The following is a 16,487-nucleotide window of genomic DNA, read 5'->3' as shown; positions in this document are numbered from 1 at the left end:
AAGCAATCGGAGAGCCCAGAGTCAAGGGCCAGGACACGGACTCCACCTCTCATTGGGAAGAGTGCCACAGCCACTCTTAAAGCACCCCAGGCCTCACGTCCCATTGCTGCTCTTCCTCCGTGGGCTGCAGCCACACCGGCCTCCCCGAACGAAGCTCCTTAAGCCTGCTCAGCACGTTCCCACCTCAGGGCCTCACACTCTCTCTTCCTTCTGTTGATTAGAGTGGTGGTGCTCAGTAACCAGTTGTTGAATGGTCTCTAACTCCTCTCAGCCTCTTTCCTCTTCACAGCCAGAGGGCTTTTTCTAAACATACATACCATCGTTTCCCCTGCCTAGAACCTCCCTGGCTCCCCACGACCCCTGAGAGAAGGTCTACCTTCCCCAGTCTGCATGCCCATCCCTCCCCATGCTGCTCTCAAAGCCACAAATCCCCCTCTTCCCACCACACCACACGCTGGGGCCTCTCCCTGCAATGCCCTTCCTCTCATCTGTCCGGCTACTCCTGCTCATCCTTTAAGACCAAAAGCTGCCTCCTCCAGGCAGCAGTCCCAGATCTCAGGCTGCGTTCAACACCTCTGCTGTGCTCTCAGATCCCTGCACCAGCCCTTTCCATTGTACAGTCTGTCTCCCCCAGGGCGGGAGCTTCTACCTGGGCCCTGGCCCTGAATGGCCAGATCCTTAGGCCTCAGCCTTCTTCCACACCAATTTGTGAGGGAGAAAAAAATCTTTATTGATAAATAGGTTACAGTAAAATAAAGTGATGTTTTTTGGGGGGAATAAAAACTCTGAGTCTTAGTGTCTCTCCACCCCGCCTCTAGCTCTTGGCTTCTGCCTTCACACTGGTCTCTTTGGATGATGAGGCTGTGGTAGGCATGCCAGGCCTTCTGGGGCCCCTGGGGACTTCTGCCTTCCTCTTCAGTGGTCCAGGTACCACCTTGGACTCGCTGTCCTTAGGAGCAGCAGCAGCTTTGGCTTTCGACCCTTTCCTGGCACCCTGGGCAGTGGCCTCTTTAAGGACCTTGTTCCCCGTCTTCTTTTTTGCTGGGGAAGTCACACCATTTTCACTCTGTAAGAGAGCAAACCAAGGGGCAAGGCAACCAGGCTGGTGGGGTGGGACACACAGCTCGGAGCCGCCAGCGTGCGGTTGAAATCCCAGCTCTGGGTGGCTGTGGCCAAGAGACCTCACCTCTCTAAGACTCCGTCTCTTTCCTGTGAAATAGGGATGGTGGTCTGCGGGGCGCTGGAGGGCCCGGCAGGAGGAGAGACTGCACTGTGTTTTGTAGGAAAACAAGTGACCCCCTTCCCCAGCTGACTTCCAGGGGCTGGGGAGGGGGCCCGAACTCTGGCCTGTGCGGGGAGCAGACCCAGACCAGGGGAGCCACACAGGCACCTACCTTGGGGACTGTGGGTTTTGAACTCCGAGTCCCAGCTTTGGTTTTCCTGTGGGCCTTGGCATCTGCTGGAAAGTGGGGAGAGTATGTAGAAAGGCGCCCTCTCAGGAGGAGCTGCTGGTGGGCAGGAAGGCTCAGGGGCCAGAGCCCTGGTCCTGCCTGGGCCCCACTTCTCACTCTGCCACTGACTGACTTGGGGCAAGTGGTTTAGCCTCAGAGCCTGGTTGCCCTAGTCTGCAAACTGGGAATGACAGTATCTCCCTAAGGCATCGTCGGAGAATGAACTGGACCGTGGGTGACCATCCCTCACTCTCAGCCTTGCCCCCTCGTGCCTCTGCACCCTTGCTCTGACCCCAATGCTCTGCGCCCACCCACAACAAAGGGCCTAACAGGCTTATCAGCCTCTAGTCTTTAGTCCATCTCCCACATGGCGGCCGAGATACATTTAAAATACCTCAGACCCTAGCTGCTCCCTGTTCAGAGTCTTTCCAGAGCTCCTCATTGTTCTCCAGATAAAGTCCAGACTCCAGGCTGCCCTTCCCAGCCTCCCCCTGCTGCTGCCCATCTATCCCGCCCCTCCCCCAATTGCACACAGAACCATTTTCCTTCTTCAAATGCTTTACCTTCTTCATTTCTCCAGGCCTTTGCATAGGCAGCTCTCTGCCTAGGACACCTGCTCCAGGAAGCCTTCCCTGACTCCTCTTAGGGATGAGCCAGGCTCCTCCCCCACCCCCCAATCAGCTTCCATGACTTCCGTGTGTCCGGGTCGAGCCTGATGCTCAGGGTGCATGTACCAGATAGGAAATCGCCTCCCCAGAACCAGCCCCTCCATCCTTACATCCAGTGGCTGCCCACACCCTCCTCTCGCCTCTTACACACCTACCTGAGCTGTCCCTTTTGCCTTTGATCTTTAACTTCCCATGGGACCCGCTGGCACCAGGAGGGACCTTTGTGACCTTGTCTGGCTGTTGGGGGGCCTTCTTGGCCTTGCCCCCTCTTGCCTCTTCGCCCTTGGTCTGGCCATCTTTCTTGGGGGCCTCCTCCTTGGCCTCGCTAGGTCTCCGGGGGGCCGACACAGTGGCTGTCTTCCTGGGCTGGATTTTTTTTTTTTGCTTGGGAACTAACTGGCAGAGGAGAGAATGGGGTGGGGTTGAGAGCTGAGGTTCTGGGGGCTCATGTCCCTACTCCCGACGTAAAGCTCAGGGAAGAAGGCCCCATTCAAAAAGAGGGAAGACGAAGAAGGTGGTCAGGGCACGGGGAGAAGACACACAAGCACCTGCCAAATGCCTGCCGCCAGGAGCGCGTTCAGACCTCTCTTTGCCCTGCAAGGCAGGGCTGCTGCCATTTAGGAGCTGGGGGCCCGAGTCTCCCATTCTCACCCAAGCTGCCCTTCCTGCTTCCTGAGGCCACGGGCGCCCCCTCCCCCAATCTGGAAGCGTCAAAGCCAGGCTACTGGGAGCAAGTGATGCACACTGTGAGCCCCGACTCCATCCTCTGAGAGGCTAAGCTGTGAACCTCCTTTGGCATCCTCCCTGCCCACATGGTCCATGGACCTTGGCTCCGACTCGCCCTCCCTCTCCCCAACAAAGCCTGCCCCATCGCACACTGCCAGGTCTCCAAACTCCCCACCTCGCCCGCTATGCCCGCCAGTGGAACAGGGACTTCACGGCCACACAGCCCAGCGTTTACAACTCCCCAGCCCTCCCAGCTGTGCATCTTGGCAGAGTCTTCTCGGCCCCAACTAACTTCAGCCTTCCCATCTTTACAAGGGAGCCATCGGAGAAGGTGTGCGCATCAGGGGATGCAAGGGCCCCTGGCAAAAATGTGGTCCTTGCCTTCTAGAGTCTACTTGTGACAATGTTGCCCCCTAACCCCCAGCCCTCCTGGCTCCCCAGTTCCCACCCAGACCAGTAACAACCCCCACTCCCAGCACACGACACATCCCTAACTCTGAGTGCCCTAGGCCCTTCCCTGCCTCCCACTCCCTCAGCCCACTTTCCTGATTAGCTCCTAGGCCTTGTAGCCTAACCCAGCCACGAGTACCCCGGCATCCCTCTCTTCTCCCTCATCCCACACTGGCACCGGGTCTTGCCATGTTTGTCCAAGCTCTGGCCCACGTCCAGGTGTTCTACAGGGATGGGACTTCCTGTGCTCACCCACCATTACCACAGGGACTGGAACGCAGCAGGCTGAGAATGTTCCATGGCAACTGTCAGAGCAACTGCTACCTGCTAGGGCGCAGCAAGGACCAGGCAGACCCATGCCTGGGTCCCTGAGATTTCCCTGGTGGCAGCTGGCAGTCATGGTGCTGGGGTTCAATTTTGTGACAAATCTGACCCCCCCGGAACCCTGCCCTTTGAAAGAGGCGCATGTGGTGCTCAGGCAGGTGCCAGCCTTAGTTTGGAGCCAGAGAGCATGGGGTGGGGGGGGGAGGCAGTAAACCTGACCCTGCGACCTGGGGCCCAAGGTTGGGCTGCCTCGTTGGTGGTGAGGGAGTTCCAGGAAAGGGTCGTGGGCAGAAGGGACCACAGCGGAGATGGTCCCTGGTCACTGAACACACCTGACAGGGATGAAGGTGGACACAGCAGGGTGACCAGAGCTGTGTAGGGGCTCCGACAGGGCTCACACACCAGCCCTCCTGGAGAAGAGGGTGGTCTCCGAGAACACACAGGAAAAAGGAGAGAGACAGGGAGACAGGGGAACTGGCAGGGGAACAGCACACAGAGGTCAGGAAGAGAGAGCTGGAGCTGAAGCTTAAACCCTGGCCGAGCCTCCATCACCCTGTGCCCCCCCCGCCCCCAGCAGGCTCACTTTGAAGCTGCCAGTGGCCCCCCTGGCCCTGGAGTTGATGGGCCTGATGAGGAGGCCGCGCTGCATGCCAGTGTCCAGGGCCCGCTTCAGCAGGTACTTGAGCCGGATGGCGTCCACCGTTGGGTACTTCTGCAGGATGTACACCTTGATGGCCATCACCGAGGTGCCCTGGCGCTGCTCGCCCGCCTGCAGTGCCTCTAGCACCATGCGCAGCATGGGGGGGTTGCGGCGTGGTGGTGGGACGGCATGTTGGCGCGGGCCTGCAGATGGACAGCAGGACATCACCCAGAGCCAAAACCACCTTCAGGCCCAATGGACCATAAGCATGCCTGGTGAAGCACACACCAGGCACCAGCCAGGCCCCACGGTGGGTGGGTAAAGGGCCTGGGGGGTCCAATATACCCCCAGTGATTGCCTGTGAGCACCCCACAGACAGGACACACTGCTTGGCCAGTGCTGTCTCCTAGGCCCGTCATGGGACTGGGCACACACCATGGAGGCTCATGGAAAGCATGAAATGTTTCTTTTTAAAAAACAACCCAACAAACAAAATGGGTCCAGAGACAGGAAACATGCAATAGACTAATGAATCTCAGAAAAAAGTGGGGAGGCAGGGGAAGGGGGAAGAGATTAACCCAAGGATTTATATGCATATATGCGTAACCCATGGACACAGACAACAGTGTAGTGAAGGCCTGGGAGGGGCTGAGAGTGGGGATGAGGGGTGTCAGTGGGGGAAAAATAGGGGACGTCTGTAATACTTCCAACAACAGAGATAATTTTATAAACAAACTAGTGACCCGGTGCACGAAATTCGTGCACATTAAAAGAGGATTAATTAGAGGAAATAATTTAATATTGCTATTTGCCCTTTCTCTATAATAGAAGTGTCAGAGATGAAAGAAAATTAGTAATGTATATGAAAACCTTCCTCCTGTCAGAGTCTGGGGCTCACCACGGGACCCAGAGTCAAATCCCCGCCCACCCACATGCACCTCAAAATCGCGTGAGACCCAGACCCGGCCAACCCCCCCCGCCCTGCCCCATTGGGATAGATCCAGACCCTGCCAGTCCCACCCTTGTCAAGCCCTGCTGGGCAGGGGGCGTAGCCTCAGGTCCCCTGGCCCGGCACCAGGATGGGGGGTGTGGCCTGAGGTCCCCCAGCCCAAACTGGGGCAGGGGGTGTACCTTGAGGTCCTCCATCAAGCCCCGCCAGGTGGGGACACAGCCTGAGGTCCCCTGTCAAGCCCAGCCAGACAGGGGGGTCCAGCCTCAGGTCCCCTGGCCTGGTGCTGGGGCAGGGGCACAGCCTGAGGTCCCCTGTCAAGCCCCACATGGTGGGGGGCGCGGCCTGAAGTCCCCTGGCCTGGCACTGGGGCAGGGGGTGCAGCCTGAGGTCCCCCAGCCTGACACTAGGGTTGGGGGCGCAGCCTGAGGTCCCCTGTCAAGGCCCATGGGGGGCAGGGAAGGGCATAGCCTCAGATCCCTGCTGACTGCTCGTTAAGGCTCCTTATGGGAACTTGGCCTCAGCTGTGGGTACAGCCATCTTTGTGATGGAGTGATGGTCAATTAGCATATTCCCTCTTTATTAGATAGGATAAACAATCCGAAACCGGTTTAAGTGTCTAGATCTAACTGCAGTCAAGGCACCCAGGGGCTCTCTGAAAGGGATACAGGGATGAGATCAGCAGAACCCAGGCTGTGAGGACCTCTGTAGGACACAAAGCCCCCCTTCATCTGCACATCCACAAGGACGAAGACAAAAAAGGGGAGTGGTCCCCAGAGATGAGATTCTGGAGAAACTTTTCAACCAAATGCCAGGTGGGGTCCTTGCTCGGACTCGGGACATGATTCGGACGAGCCACAGGGGAAAAGGCAAGGCAACTAGCTAAACGTGAATACCGGGAATATTTGATGACGTTCAAGATGATATTGTTTCAGGTATGCTAATGGTATTGGAATTATTTTGTAAGAGGGTCTTATTTTTTAAAGATACTGGTGTTTGCAGATGAAATGGTAGCTCTGGCATTTGCCTCAAAATAGCCCCATACATGAAACAAGAGTAGCCATCCACTAATGACTGTTGAGGTTGGATGATGGGTGCTGGAGGTGGGATTGGGGTGGGGAGGTCCCTGTACCACTCTGTCTACTTTTATGTTCATTTGAAAGTTTTCATAATAAAAAAGTTACAAAAGAATTCCACTGCTAAATATATACCCGAGAGAAATGAAAACATATGTCCACACAAACATTTTTACACACAATGTTCATAGCAGCGGTATTTATAATCACACAAAAGTAGAAACCACGCATATGTCCATAAACTAATGGGTGGATAAACAAAATGGATAGCAATAAAATGGAATATCACCCAGCCAAAAGAAGGAGTGAAGTGCTTCCGTGAAAACACTATGCTGAGTGAAAGAAGTCAGTCACACAAAAACCACCGTGTAGCACTTCATGCATATGAGCTGTTCTGAATGGGCAAATCACAGGAACAGAAAGTAATTAGTGATTGCCAGGGGCTGGGGGGTGGGGGTGGATGGGAGCGACTGCTAGTGGGTGCAGGTTTTCTTTCGAGGTGATGAAATATCCTAAAATCGACTGTGGAACTAGACCCACAGCTGTGCATACACTAAAAGCCACCGTACACTTTAAATGGGTGGACTGGATGGTGTGTGAATCGTTGACATGTCTCAGTAAGCTTTTATAAAGAAAAGGTGCAAAAAGAGTAGGATCAAGGGCTGAGCAGGGAGAAAGTGTGAGAAGTTGTCGGTCACTATAAGGTACATAAAAGTGGTTTAAATGGGGGGGTCAATTGGGGGGCAAGGAGACATGTAATACTTTAAACAATAATTTTAAAAAGTGGTCTAAATAGAAAATCGGATTTAAATATTAGGTGATTAGAAATGTTACTTTCTAATCAACTTGCAAAAATTAAAGACCTCAGAAAGGAATCCATTGGCTAAAGTATATTTTAAAAACACATTTTAAAGTAGGAAAAAAAAAAAAAAACCACCCAAAAAACTCTAGATCCTGAGCAAAATTGTAGAGACCTAATCCATTTGGACTACTGCTGTCTCCTGGCCAGGAAGAGCCCAGTGTTTGGGAATATTCATTCTGGGGCCAAAGCCTGTGAATTGGTGGAGTCCTGGGTCAGTCCCCCCAGGCGTTGCGAGTTTCACCCTCCTCTCTGGGCTGCAGTCTTCCCATCTGGACAGCGGGAATGGGGGCCTTTAAGGAGGCCAAAGCTCACCCCGCTGCAGTGTTCGAGTTTCCAAGGGGGCCCTCAGCCGGGCCTGGGCTGCCACATGCCTTAGAGTCCCCTCTCCTGCCTCTCCCAAACCATGCCCGGCCCAGGAGCCACGTGGAAGTCTCCTCCCTCCCCAGACCCCCAGCAGGATTCAGCTCCTCATCGGGCAGCTATTCAATACTGCAATGTCCACAATCACACCTCCCCCACACCTGCCCTCGACTTTTCCCTCCAGGAACGGGACCTCCCCCATCCCTCCCAGACTCCCAACAAGAACCCAGGGACACCCTGGACCTCCCCTCCCCTTCACCACCATTCCCACTTCACCCCTCTCCCTAGGCTTCTCCCCCTCCATTCTGGCCTCTCCGCTCACTCACCCCGCCCCCCTTTGGGCCCTTGCCTCCTTCCTGCTGCCTTATTTCCCTTCCAACCCATTCTCCTCACTGCATCTCACATCCCTCACCTGCACATTACCTTCAGTCTAGGGCTGACGCACCTGACCACAGCCGGGTCTGATTGGCCCCACCCACCCTCACAGGTGTTCTCCCCAACTCTGCCCCTAGCCAGAGGGAAAACTTGCAACTCCCCAGATGCTCCACCAGCACTCCCACCTCCGGGCCTTTGCCTATGCTGTTCCTTCAGTGTGGACGGCCTTCCTCGTTAGTCACCCAGGCAGCTTTCGCTCATCCTTTAAGGCTCAAATGATTTGAACGCCTGCCCTGGCTTCCCAGCCAGAGTGAGCAGCTCTTCCCTGTGCTCTCGGGGCACCTGGAACCCCCTCTCCTCCAAAGGAGTCTTTGCAAAAACTCAGGAGGATTCCCCTGCCTCACCCTCTCTCCTCTGGGTGAGACTGATCCTCCCTTCCGGGGTCACCTCCAGGAAACCTTCCCTGCCCTCCCAGTGTGAGTTAGGTGACCTCCCTGGGCTCCCACAGCCCCCTGGGTTTCCACAATTAATATGCATGCCACATCATCAAATGGCATCTATTAATGAGGCAGGTTTGCCCATCAGACTGGAGCTACTGTAGGGAATGAACTAGGTCTGTCTCAGCGGACCCTGTATGTGAGAAACCCCGAAGCGTTGTTTATTGAAAATTGAGATGCAGCCCTAAACCCAAAGCCCAGCCCTGCATCAAACACTCGCTTCTCTAGTCCCTTAACTAACTGCAGAGGGCTCCCAGCGCTCCCCTGGAAAGAAATGGGCTGCAGCTGGGGAGGCCTGCTCTGCCCGCTTCCCCTGAGCCGGGCAGCCTCAGCTCCCAGGTCCTGCCTGGCCCCTGCCACCGCTGGCATCTGACAAAGGGGCAGTTGAACTCAGCAGCATCTATGATGGGTGCTGGGGCCAGGCTGGAGGAGGAGGAGGGTGGGGGGAGGACGGTCGGGACACCCAGGGAATGGTCTTGCTGGAAAGAGGGAGGAGCTGCCTCCCTTTGCTCACCTGGCTTTAGAGTCCCAGACCACCCGGAGGTGGAGGTCATGGAGGTTAGCGAGGCGGAGGAGATCAAGGTGTCACTGGAGGCCAAGCTCCCGGGAGCCATTGCGAGGCTGACACAGACGCAGAGATGAGGCTGCCACCCCGCCTGCTTGTCTTATACACCAGTGGCCTGGCCCCGTGACTCCAATTAGCCCCTGATTGGGCTGGGAGGCTCTGAGATCCTGATTGGGGCAGGAGGGCTAGGATGGGGCACTGTAACCCTTCCTAGGGCACTGACACCCCAGCTTAGTCATCCACCCCTGTGTGAAGTTGGAGGAGTTATTGGCTTCTCTGAGTGTCAGCCCCCCTGGTGAAATGATGGGGGCTGAGACCCTTGTTCCCTCCTGCACCCTCTGCCGACCAGGGGATGGAGATGCTGATGGGGAATTGAGCACAGCTGGGTTGTGTAGGTGAGGCCCTCCAATCCTACCGCCCAGCTGTCCGACCCTGTTCCCTGGCTGCTGCTTGCCTCGGTTTCTCAAGAAATAGCAGTTGGAGGCCAACGAATGGGGTTTGCCCGAAGCAGACACACCTAGGTCAACCTGTGGCCACTCTTATTTTTAAATTTTATTTTATTTTATTTTTTGAGAGAGTGTAAGGGAGGAGGAGACAAAGAGAGAAATATCGATGTGAAAGAGACACAGCAATTGGTTGCCTCCTGCATACATCCAGACGGGGCAAGGACCAAAGTATAGAATTGAACCCAAGACCCTTCAGTCCATGGGCCGACGCTCTAACCACTGAGCAAACGGTGAGGGCCTTTATTTATTTAATTTTAAGAAAGAAATCTTTCCTCAGCTGGTGTTGCTCAGTGGTTGGTAGCCCACCCATGAACCAAGAAGTCACCAGTTTGATTCCCAGTCAGGGCACATGTCTGAGTTATGGGCTCTATCCCCGGCGGTGATGGGGGAGGGGTGGTGGTGCAGGAGGCAGCCGATTGATATTTCACTCTCATCGATGTTTCTATCTCTCTACCCCTCTCCCTTCCTGTCTCTAAAATCAATAAAGACATTTTTTAAAAATAGAAGGAAATCTTTATGGAATTAAAGAGCAATTTTAAAATAAAGTTGCTTTCTAATCAACTTGTAATTTAAAAATAAAATTGCTTAGCAAAAGTCTATAAAAATTAACAATGGCCATTGGGAAAGTGGACAAAAATATAAAAAATATAAATAGGCAATTCACAAAACAGTTTATAAACACAGGAAAATATCTTCAACCTCCGTGGCGTTCTGGAAAATTCAAATTGAAACAATGATGAGCTATTATTTTCCCATAAAAATGACAAAAATTGAAGACAAAGTGTTGGCAAAGAGGCAGGGAGCTGGATGCAGAGGCTCTCGCTGCCCCTGCCAGGGGTGTAAATTGGGGTGCAGCCAACTTTGAAAAGGTTTTCCCTTAAGCCCAGCAACTCCCCTTCTCTGTCCTAGAAGTGCATTAGTTAGGGAAAAAAAAAGTAAAATGGAACTAATTTCCAAGTGAATCACTTGGGGCCTGGCTAAATTACTCCCTTACTGTAGAATACTCTGCAGCCACTTAAAGTGATGAGCTGGGTTACAACAAAGATGAGGTTGTATTTCTCACCCAGTAGAATAACAAATATTTAAATGGCTATGAATGCTGAGTGCCCTGCACACGAAGAAAGGTGTAACCATTAGGAGGGTAAGTTGGAGCCGCTTTAGAAAACAATTTAGTAGCATTTAACATAACTAAAGATGGACTCCTGCCACATCCACCGTGTCACTCTAGGTATAAATCGGAGAAATTCTTATGTTATACACAAGGGTGCTTACTGCAATCTTAGCAAAACTTCAAAGCAGCCTAAATGCCCATCAGGAGGACGGTGGAACAGTACAGAGCAGTGAAAATGAAGGCGCCAGAATATATCTGAGGAATATACTCTTCTAAGAAGACAGAACTGTGTGTGTGTGTGTGTGTGTGTGTGTGTGTGTGTGTGTTAAAGGCACAAAAGGTTTGAAAGAATTTATACCAAGGTAATAGCAGGGATTACCTCTGAGGAGGGCATAGGATTTGGAGGGGATGGGTTTAAAACAGATTTAAAATTTTCTCTCTATATGTAGTCTATTTTTGGAATTTCCCCAGGGGACTCTCCATTGCCAGGACGCAGCAGTGGTCATCAAAGTGCCCTAACGTGCCCTATAGATGTCACTCCCCTGTCTAGCACTCTTCATGGCTCCCCATTGCCCGGGTTGAAGTTTGACCTCTTCAGTCTGGCTTTTGGAGCCTTCTTGCCCCACAGACCTGCCGCACAGTTGCTCTTGAAATGGGCTAGGTGCTGAGATCTGGGTTTTGCTCTGTTTCCTCCGTATGTGTTAGATTGATGTAGAAATGACCCCAATTTTTCACCCCTGCCCATATAATTTGCAATGTAACTTTGCAGGTCCTCCTGTACTCCTTAAATCTGTGCTAGCCTTTGTGACTTTCTTTGACCAATAGAATGTGGTGGAAGTGATGTTATGCTAATCCCATTGGCATATGAACAAGCCCTGGCCAGCTTGATGGATGCAGAGAAGCTCATACACCTATCACCCAGCCAACTAATCAACCCCCCAGTTAATCACACATACTTGAATCTGCCTAGTGGAGATCAACTAAGCTTGGTCTGGGCAAGCAGAACTGCCTAGCTGACCCACAGAGTTGCAAGCAGCAATACATGGTGTGTTGTTTTAAGCCATGTGGCTTAGGAGCTGTTTGTCATGCAGCATAAGCTGATACAATCGGCCTAGAAGAATCTTCCTTACCCCCACCTACCTTCTCTGGGCTGATTTCTACTCATCTTTTTGGCCTCAGTGTAGATGCCACTTCCTCAGAAAAGCCCTCCCCGACTCCCTAGGAGGTTATGGGCCCCTCCTCTGGTTGCCTAGCAGTCCCTGAACTTGCTGTCTGGGAGCCTCCAGCATCCTGAGTTACAACTCTGCCTTACCTGTCTCCTGCACTAGCCCTTGAGCTTGGTGGTGGTGGGGGGGCGGGTATTGAAGGGGAGGGAACAGGGCTATGTCTCTCTTGCTCCTGGTGGTATCCTTGGTACCCAGCACAGCGCCTGGCACACAGTAGGTGCTCAGCACCCATTGTTGTAGAAGCCCCGGTGTCAGAGCCCAGTTTGGCTCAGTGCAAGAAGGCCTGAAAACCAGGTGTGGGAAGCATGCTAGACCAGGAGAAGATACTAGTATGAGGCAAAGAAGCATGTGGAAGCTGGCAAAAACGGGGGCAGCAGTTTTGATCACATTGTGGGGAATTTCCAAGAATTGAGAAATAGAAAAAGACTCAGCAATACAAACATTCCCACAAGCTTAATCTGAAACCCTGCTCCCGGCTGTGCCAGGATAGAGGTTTGCATTTGGAGGGAAGAAGTTCTAAAATGTGCTGCGTGATCTAAAAATTCTCCTAGAGCAGTGGCTGGCAAACTGCGGCTCGCGAGCCACATGCGGCTCTTTGGCCCCTTGAGTTTTTAGCAAAGGCCAGCTTAGGAGTACCCTAATTAAGTTAATAACAATGTACCTACCTATATAGTTTAAGTTAAAAAAATTTGGCTCTCAAAAGAAATTTCAATCATTGTACTGTTGATATTTGGCTCTGTTGATTAATGAGTTTGCCAACCACTGTCCTAGAGGATTGCCTTTTACAGGAAATGATCACTGTGAGGATCAGCCTGCCGGAGAGGACCGGGGCTTGGTGTACTGATGTGACTCTTTTACTGAGGCTTGTACGGAGTTTAAGTTTTGCCGAAAATATTTTTAGCATCTTGGAGCATTGAACAGGGTCCACCTGCACAAGAGCTTCTGATAGTTCTGAAGGTTACAGCTCTCAACTTTCTGAAGTAGTGATAGGGTGTCTGTTTTGTGTAACTCTAGATTCTGTAGCGTCAGGATATCTGTGACTTTAGGTCAATAAATGCACAGAGGGCAGGGTAGAAAGAGAAGTAGCTGCCAAGTTCAATATCTATGTTAATATTTTATAGCCACTACTTTATTTACACATGAAGAAGCAGAAGTTCAGAGAGGACCTGTGCCAGATCTCCCCGAGTCCAGACCCTGAGCTGCAACCTGGAAGCTCTGTGTCCGTTAAGAAACCAGCTGTGACTCCAAAGTAACAGTGGCTCAGACAAGAAGCCATGAGACCATTTCTCACAAAACTCTTGGAGAATATGCGGGGCTGGTAGGGCAGCTGGGAGACCTTGTCTTGAGGCTCTGTTGGTCTCTGCCCACAGATTCTACCTCATACACCTATCACCCAGCCAACTAATCAACCCCCCAGTTAATCACACATACTTGAATCTGCCTAGTGGAGATCAACTAAGCTTGGTCTGGGCAAGCAGAACTGCCCAGCTGACCCACAGAGTTGCAAGCAGCAATACATGGTGTGTTGTTTTAAGCCATGTGGCTGAACAGATCCGAGAGAGCTGCTGCCACTCTGGTCATCATGACCTCACTCCTGCCTTCAGACAGGAAAGGAAGGAAGGAAGTGGGGGACGCTTCAATTCTCTGAAATGTAAGACCCAGAGATTGCAAACATAACTTCTGATTGTACTCTATTGGCCAGACCTTGATGTCATGCCACTGCAGGTGCAAGGGAAGCTGGGAGATGCAGCCTGGTGCTGGGTGGCAAGGTGCCAGCTAGAACTTGGGTGATATTTCTAGAAGAAAGAAAGGGAATGAATATTGAAGCCGCTAGCTCTTGCTTCCCCTTTTCCTGAGACCCCTCCATTATTTTAATCTCTTCAATGCCTATCTCAACCACCGCAGGGGCTGCTCCTTTGACCCTGGTTTACATCTCTGGGAAGAGACCTCACATTTATCGAATGTCTAGTATGCACTGCTGCATCTTTTATATCAATAATCTCATTTGTCCCTTTAGACAAATCTACCAACTGGGACAATTCTCCCCTTTAAAGCTGAGGGGCCTGAGGCCTAGTGAGGTTCAGAGACTTGGTCCAAAGTCACACTGCTGGAAAGGACACCCACCATCTCCCTGGGAGAACCTTGGGGTGTCAGGAATGCACATCTCTACTGGGGACAGGGGGACCGGCTGCCATTAGGCCCTGCTGCCTCGGGGGCTGGGGTGGGGTTCATACACTCTCCTCCCGGAGGCAGGATGAGGGATGAAAGGGCTCTGTGGCCCTGAGGCTGGCCAGGTCACAGCCCAGGGACTTGGTCCCTCCAATCCATCTCTGGAGCCCCTGGCACGTCCTGGCCTAGGATCCGCCTCCTTAGATTGGGTTGAATGGAGACGTGATTGTATACAACAGGCATTCCATAAACCTGTGGGCTGCAAGGAGCCTAGAGATGAGGTGGATAATACCCTCCTCTAAAGCTAAGTCAGCAGCTCTTTGCCTTCCTATGCAAGTGCCCCAAACATAGCTGTCAAATCAGTTGTAAATTAAAGAAGTAAAGAGGCTTTCCTCTCTACCAGGAAAAACCACAGAATGTTCTGGTTTTAGAGTAATTTTTTCCTCTGGATGTGAGGCTGAGACAAACATACCACTCTTCAGAATAAGTGAAGTGGGGTGGGGGAGTAAGGGGACAGGGCAGCCTACAGGACAGGGCAGCTGAAATGCCACTGTCCCTCCCACTGCCATGCGTGGCCCAACACAGCACCTGACATGGAGAGTAACCTGCAGGACCAACCATGGGAACCTTCTTTCTTGTGTCCCAATGTGGGCCGGGGGCCTGATCTAGCCAAATATCAGTGAGTTCGAGTCCATCCTCTTTGGGCCTCTGTCTCTCTGCCCACCCTGCCTCCCACCCTCTTCCTTCTGGCACCAGACCCCCAGGTTTCCTTTGGGCACCTTTCTGCCCCTCTCTCAGACCATCTGGTTTATGTGGGATTACTATTGGGCTGCAGGGGCAATCAGGTGACCTAGGTTTGGCCAATGAGGGCCTTACCTGGGAAATTTGCTGGAACTGATGGGAAAGAGAAGCCCACTTTCTGCAGGGCTTGCTGGGCCTGAAACAACTGGCTGCCATCTCTGCCCACCTCTTGGAACAGTCAGCCTACGCATGAAGCCAACACAGAGAAAAGCGTAGCCAGAAGAGACTCAGAAGCCCGATAACATAATCTGAGCAACTGTCTGCAGCTGTTCCTAAAGCCCTGGGCTTTTTGTGTATGGCAACCAATAATTTTTCCCTTTACTTTCAGCCCTAACAGGAATTTCTGGTCACTTGCAGCCAAAAGAATCCCGACTGACATCACCCAAGGAGACAGAGTAAAGAGGGACAAGGATAGAGGTCCCAACTATTACCTGCCCCAGCCCCACCATGGCACTAAGGCTCTCTCCATCTCAGGGTCCTGCCACCCTTTCCCACCTTGGAGGATGAGGGTAACTAACTCTTGGGAGCTATATCTCCATCCTGTTTCCCTTGCAGATGGAGTGCCCAGCAAAGTGAACTCTGAGCTGAGTCCCCAATAATGACAATAGTCTCCCACAGTGCAGACTGGCCACTGTAGTCTATCATCTCATCTAATCCCCTCAAGGTCTGTTTTAACATTCTCTTTTGCAGACAAAAAGGCTCAGAGAGGTGACAAAACTTGCTTGCAGTTTCACAGGTCACCTGGGTCTCTGTGACTCCAAAGTTGGGACTTTTCCCATTCGTGGGCTGGCTCCCTCCCTCCTCTCCCAGCCCCCACACCCCCAGGAGGCTCTTCTGATTGCCCAATCCAGGCATCCAGGGTCAGGGACCAGGGGGATGCTGCCCAGTTTCAATCCATCCTGCAGAAAAAAAAACCACCACCATTAACACCAAGTACAGGAGCTGAGCTTTTAATGCCCCAATTTGCCTTAGTCTCCAGGCAGGGTTGGGGAGAGATAGAGCTTCCAGCTTTGGTTATGTGAAGAAGGAGGGGTCAGTTCCTGAGGCAGCTCAATTCTGATGCCCCAGCTTCAACAGCAAGGACTCTCCAGAATGGAGAATGGACTGGAGCTGCCAAAGATGGGCTCATCAGCAAGGGAGTTGGAATCTGGGACCTGTCAACGTCCCCAGGGAAGGTGGGCCCAAACAAATTTCCCACTCTGTTTCTAAGCTCTTCAAGACAAGGGTGACATTGGAGACTCAGCTCTTTATTAAATGTGGGCAGGTGAGCATGGCTTCTAGAAGCTCCATCCTGGCCCAGATATGCCGTGGCCCGAGTGCTGGGTAGGAGAGCACGTGGTTTCCAGAGCTGAGAGAAAGGCCTGTCTCTTCACAGGCTGCACTGGGGAGGGGAGGCACTGGGGCTGGTGCTCCAGGCCAGAGGTTAGACTCTGGACCTTGGTCCCAGACTCCAGTCCAATGTTGTTTCGTCAGGTCTGATGACTGCATTCTACATTCACTCAACTGTCCCTACCTCCAGCCCAACCCCCAAATGTGGTCTGGCCTTGACGCCTGGCTAATTTTTTAAAAACCTGCTGAGGCTGGATACTGGGGGTCTGTCCAATCTCAAAATGGTCACTATGAAGAGGAAATGATAATAGCAATTAATTAATTACATTAATTGATGCCACTCATAATGTTAACTACAATCTGTACAGCTCCTTTACAAAGTGCTTTAATACACACACACAC

The 16,487-nt window shown here is 52.4% G+C and overlaps 1 protein-coding gene across 1 annotated transcript; it reads right to left on the bottom strand.

The window, feature by feature from the left end:
• Window positions 1-814: 814 nt before the first annotated feature.
• Window positions 815-8,992, bottom strand: H1-8 (H1.8 linker histone; the record flags this gene model as incomplete). The annotated part of the gene is made up of 5 exons (XM_080675521.1): window positions 815-1,066; window positions 1,395-1,459; window positions 2,275-2,515; window positions 4,203-4,462; window positions 8,893-8,992. The coding sequence occupies 5 exons, from the start codon at window positions 8,990-8,992 to the stop codon at window positions 815-817; spliced, it is 918 nt and encodes a 305-aa protein (XP_080531647.1).
• Window positions 8,993-16,487: the final 7,495 nt, after the last annotated feature.

The sequence above is a fragment of the Plecotus auritus genome (genome assembly GCF_963455305.1).
Source record: "Plecotus auritus genome assembly, chromosome: 6".
NCBI classification, from domain to species: Eukaryota; Metazoa; Chordata; class Mammalia; order Chiroptera; family Vespertilionidae; genus Plecotus; species Plecotus auritus.
This window is presented reverse-complemented; position numbering and strand designations above follow the sequence as displayed.